The 6,000-nt window shown below is 27.2% G+C and overlaps 1 protein-coding gene across 1 annotated transcript; it reads left to right on the forward strand.

Moving 5' to 3' along the window:
- Positions 1–187: 187 nt before the first annotated feature.
- Positions 188–3,023, forward strand: LOC132919652 (facilitated trehalose transporter Tret1-like). Its single transcript, XM_060981414.1, has 7 exons — positions 188–247; positions 625–792; positions 897–1,274; positions 1,344–1,500; positions 1,586–1,764; positions 1,881–2,146; positions 2,572–3,023. Exons 1-7 carry the CDS (start codon positions 197–199, stop codon positions 2,786–2,788), a joined length of 1,416 nt encoding a protein of 471 aa, XP_060837397.1. The 5' UTR covers positions 188–196; the 3' UTR covers positions 2,789–3,023.
- The last annotated feature ends 2,977 nt before the right edge of the window (positions 3,024–6,000 follow it).

The raw sequence follows: 6,000 nt of genomic DNA on the forward strand, positions 1-6,000 counted from the left end.
ATTATGATCAATTATTAAAGGGTTTTCAATTTTAATTAATTTCAAATTTCATTGATACAAAACGTATTAAATTTTAAGACTAACAAACACATTAACGTAACTACTACTTACCATAAAAATATTTTACAATACATTTTTTTTTCTAATTTATTATTATTATTAATTCATAGAGAGCTAAAGGATAACTTTCAACAATATGGAAGAAAGTAATAGTTATAAATATGGAATCAAATCAACATTAGCTCAAGTAATTTTTTTAATTTATTCAAATAATGCTCTTGAGGTTAGTGATTTGAAGAAAATAGTAGACAGATATCATGTAATGAATTAAGTGGGTATAGCAATACCATCTCTAATTTGGTCAGCATGTCCTTCCAGTCTTTTGCCTCCAACACCCAGTCATCCAAATAACTTTTGACCAACGTCTCCCGCAGTTCTCCCAACACTACGTTCATCAACCGTTGAAACTCGCCAGGTGCTCCAGCTAGACCGAACGGTGTTCTTGTGAACTCACCTGTGTCGTCTGTTATAATAAAGGCGGTCCTTTCTTTAGACTCCTTTGCTAATGGCAATAAGCGTATGACAATATGTATAATTTATATGATATACAATTTATGATTATAGTGCTGGGCAATATCAGGAACATGGTTATTAGAAATTGAAAACGGCATGCAAGTTATAACATCCACTATAGTTATAGGTGCCTCGGAAAATAATGCATATAGAAATGAAAATGAATTTTTGACAATAACAAGCGAAGAAGCATCTTGGTTTGGTAAGCATATTAACTCTGTATTAAAAATAAATTCACAAAATGTATTTTTTGTTATTATCTAAATCATAAGTAAGTATATTCAATCTTTAAATTGATAAATATTTAATACAATTTCAGGTAGTTTGTCAAATTACCTCTGGGAATTGTTTTATCCACGCTTTTACTGGACCGACTTGGTCACAAGAAATGCATGATACTGGCAAATATACCATGCCTAGTAGCTCAGATTATGTTGTATTTTGTTAAAAATGTGGAAATGTTGTATGTTTGTTCAATGCTAATGGCATTGAGCATAGGGTTTATGAGCGCCCCAATTCTTGGGTATCTTGGTGAAGTATGCGAACCAAAATTAAGAGGTAGCTTGACTTCGGCGTCGTGCATATTTTACTATATGGGAACCATTATATTGACAATGTTGTATAGTATTACTAAGCAATGGAGATTGACGGTGATAATGTCTATGGTGTTTCCAATTATAACCATTACTATATTATTAACGGTAATCAGATACTCGATTGGTATTGCTAACCACTTATTAATGAACAACCAAAAAACCAATATGTCTTAGACGCCAGATTCTCCTATGTGGTTATTAGCCAAAGAAAAACATTCAAAAGCACATAAAAATCTCAGCAGATTGAGAGGTAAAGTTTCATATGACAAATGTGAAAACGAATTTCAAGAAATGGTTAGATACAATATGCCTTCTAACAATGACAAATCGCGTAATTTTATTAATTTGTTGTTACATAGATTATTTTGTTCTATTTTATTAAATAGTAAATTTAACAAGTCATCACATTTTTATAGTCCACAAAGAAAATACAAATACATGGAAACAATTTTTTGAACCTGCAGTACTAAGACCTTTTCGTCTATTGATGATGTACTTCTTCTTCAAGATTTTATTGTCCGGATTACCATTAGTACCATATTTAGTATCAATATTTAATAAATTTGGTGCACCTGTTAATGTCGAATGGACAATAGTAAGTTATTTACAAACTAATTTATACTGTTTGAGTTATTTTATCCTGTTAAAATTCGAAAAGATTAGTTAAATATATTTATTAATTTTTTTTAATGGTTTTGATTGTATTTTCAGTCATTTGCAATGTTCCTTTCTATAATAGGAAGTTTAATCGCAGTTTTTTTAATACCTAAATTAGGCAAACGATTTCTTACATTATTTACGTTATCAATTTGCTCCATATGCTATATACTCATTGGATTAGTTGGTATTTATTGGAAAAACGCAGAATCAATTACCTCTTGGATTATACTTTTACTTTATCTTACTACTATTTTAATTTCATCATCTGGAATAACACCAATCTCATGGATACTTATCACTGAAATATTTCCTGCAAAGTGAGTAATATTTGAAATTTATGTATTTTAAATAAAATATTATTTAAATTTGATAGTTTCATAATAGTGTTCGGTTACAGAAAATCTCATAATTTCAAATATAATTCTCAAGAGTGTATTTATATACTTAAGTAAACTTTTAAACTGATTCTTAACAGATAATAATACAAGTTCAAACATTTTTTTAAAACTATAATAACTATTATTTAACCAAATCTTATGTTGAATATGTAATAAATTAGTTTCCTCATAATGATTAAATTTAAAGAAGTACATAAAAATATTATATAAAAGGTTTTAACTATGAGCTTTACTAATTTATTACTTTTTTACATTATGTTCTTGACCAATTGTAATTATTATTTTACTTGTAATAATATAAATCACTGAACTATAATAAACTATATTTTTGATTTTAATTTCAGGTCTAGAAACATTTTATGCAACATATCTTCAGCGTTATTCTATGTGATAACGTTCTTTATGACAAAATATTATCCAGATTTTTCAAATTTAGTGGAATTTTATAATGTATTTACTATATGTGGTATTTTTGGTTTATTTGGATGTACATATTTCTATTTTTGTTTACCAGAAACCGAAAACAAAACATTACAAGAAATTACTGAATTTTTTAAATAAAATTAAACAATTAAAAATACAGAATATTTTCTAAATGATGAATGTATTGATTTTATCATAAAAGTTTTTTTTTTCGGAAGAATACTTGAAAAGTTGTTGATAAAATGCCACAATTTTCAAAAAGTACAGGTGGTTTTGAATATAAAATTTGAATCTAGTTTTTATATTACACAGGTAAAATATAAAAATTAATTGAACTTATTTTTGACATAATTAACTTTGTTTTTTATATAACACAAAAACTTATACCCTTAGATACTTAAAATGTTTATCAAATGTTTATGTTGTTGTTTTTTTATGATCAAAGTATCAAAATATTTTGACTATTTTTAATTAAAACATTTTTTAGTTATTTTTTTTAAACGTCTATTACAAATTATTTGAAAATTTAATACAACCTCCACATAAGTTTTTATTTAAAAAGTACAGAAATCCAAAGTACCCATTTTTATATTTTTTTTTTTTATTTATTTATATTTTTTTCATAAGCGTTTAAAGTTAGAAATGTTTCAAAATTCATAAAAATCACGAAAATGAATAAATTATTTTGTATTTAAAAATTCATAAAATATTGGTTTTTATTACCAAGATTTACCAACAGATTATAAACAACAATTTTTATAGACATTTTAATTTCCAATTTGAACAAAATTATTTACCCAGTCAATAAATAATGATATGTTAATTTTTTTGTTATAACATTAATCGTTGGAACTTAAACTTTATTTTATATTATTATGAATTTTACTATACACAATATTACAATAATATTTTTGATTTATTTTAAAATATTATTTATTTGTTGGTACCTATTATAAATGTATTTGTATAGTTTTGCGATATTTATAGAAAGATGTTATTGAGCTCTTAACTACTGTGTGGAGTGTAATTTGTTTACTTATGTAGACTTCATCTCGTTTATGACGTCGGTAATGCGATGACTCCCACTACACAGCGTTCGAAAAATTCCAGCCTTCCACAGATACACTCGACGGCGCTGGGAAAATTCAACGTGGACGATGTTTGTTCTTCTCGGTTCGTCTCTTTTGATTCTGCTGGCACTCCCTTCATTGATTTTTACTTATGGTTATGAACCACCTAGTTTGCATTAGTAATCTAATTTGTGTGCCGCTATAGCTTTTCATAACATTGGACATTTTGTTACGCGCATAACAACCATTACGATATAATAACCACTTATCGTTATTACTTATTACCGAGTGCGGGTTTATGGTCACCGAGAACAAATCGATTGAATGAGTTTGCACATAAGCACATTGTTGTGTATTGTTGCAACCGGTACATGTCGCCGGTCAGACCCGAGCTCTACATAATACATTACTTCTGGTGTACAGTCGGTGGGAGATTAATAACTCCATTGGACGTCTGCCGACTGCAAACGTACGTAAAGCATTTATTTGCGACAATCGGCACGCAAGGATGTCGACCTACTATTTCCGGAAAGTATATGCTCATATAGTCGCAAATAGCGTTTGAGATTTGGGGGGGAGGCTGAAGCCCCAGATACTGAATGAGGCATTTATGCAAGTAATCAACACCTAAAAAATGTTTTAATACAACATAATAGGTATATATACAATATACCTAACAGGTATACCTGTTATTATAGTAATATAGTATACTACTGTATACTTATTATAGTCTTTTTAAGCGTATAAATGTATAATAATTAATAAATAATAGCCAAATAGTATATCAATATATGAGCTGCAAACCCACAACCATAGGGCATAGACTACGTAATAAGAATGCTTAGTACCATTCTTAGTTCTTGGTAGGTATTATGGTTTATGACTACAAGTCTACAATGTACAATAACAATAATACAAATAAAATGTGTGCATTTACGAATTACATAATCTTAAAATGAATTTTGCATCATTTACTATAATAATACTGATAAAGCTTAAAAAAAATTTAGAAAATGTTTGGGGGGCTTAGCCCCTAAAACTCCCTCCCCTATTTTGCCTATGTATATTCATTATACAGCTAATATTAGCTGAGTGCTCAAGATAACATGTAATAGATAACTATGCTAGTATATAAGTATAGATAATTACGTAGCACTATAATTGCAAAATGCAGCATTGCGCATTTTACACATGAAAACATTCTTCAAGTGGTGAGTTCAACATTACTTTTAAAATGGAAATTCTCAATGTTTTTTCAGTTTTTTGTCATTAATCATCGTAATCTGCAGATGACTGTATAATATGCTAACTCAATTTTATTTTGTGCTCTAAAATTATGCCAAACATATTCCATTGACAATATGAAAACAATTTAGTCATCCAATACTGGTATTTACCAATAATAATTAAGTTGTTTTAAAAACATTTTTTATGCTATTTTGATGAATTTTTTTCGTGAAAATTTATGTACCTACCCAACTAATCCGATATAATATAGTTTTAAATTATATTGCTATTATCGTAAATTAATCTGTATGTATATATCTTCCTAGTTCCTATCGATTATGCAAAACAAAACTAATATAAAATTAGTATATTTTTCTGAAAATTCTTTACTTACCCATACCTAACTTTTTTTTAGTATACTGAACTGTGAACACTATCTTTAACAAATCAAAATAAGTTCCATCATATACGGAACACATTTTTTTTTAAGGTAATACAAAATATTTTTGTCCAGTAACCATAGATTGAAAAAGATTTTTTGAGAGCAGATAAGAAATACAGAAATTATATTTTTTTATTAATTTCCAGATTTTTAGTCCTTTCAGTTTTCACATTTAAAATTAAACTTGCATTTTTTTAGAAGAAACAGGTATTTTCAACACCATTTTCAGATAGATCGATATTAAGCATTATTTAATTACATAAATTATTGAATTAAAACAAATTACCTACACAATTTTATAAATTGTACTATGTATTTAAAAAACATTATTTAACACCAATTTCTATTTAATTCGATTTTTCCAAAATTAACCTATCATTTTCTATATTGATGTACCTAGGTATGAGCGCATATAGGTATAAAAGTAGGTAGTCGAAAATAATAATCATTTTATATTCTAAAATTATATCATTTATCTTTAATATACTAATATTACATTAATTTTTAGATGTTTACATTGATGTCATTTGAGTATCACCTTACATGACGTCACATAATCACAGTAAATTATTACAATTTATCAATAAACGGTTATACAACTGTTTAAATAT

This window comes from Rhopalosiphum padi, chromosome 2 (assembly GCF_020882245.1).
Source record: "Rhopalosiphum padi isolate XX-2018 chromosome 2, ASM2088224v1, whole genome shotgun sequence".
Taxonomy (NCBI): domain Eukaryota; kingdom Metazoa; phylum Arthropoda; class Insecta; order Hemiptera; family Aphididae; genus Rhopalosiphum; species Rhopalosiphum padi.

Excerpts from the sequence above, each read along its gene's own strand:
- LOC132919652 (XM_060981414.1), top strand. The coding sequence starts at position 197 with ATGGAAGAAAGTAATAGTTATAAATATGGAATCAAATCAACATTAGCT. Across the intron at positions 1,765-1,880 it reads TTAATGTCGAATGGACAATA|TCATTTGCAATGTTCCTTTC; the intron begins GTAAGTTATTTA and ends TTGTATTTTCAG. Across the intron at positions 2,147-2,571 it reads ACTGAAATATTTCCTGCAAA|GTCTAGAAACATTTTATGCA; the intron begins GTGAGTAATATT and ends TTTTAATTTCAG.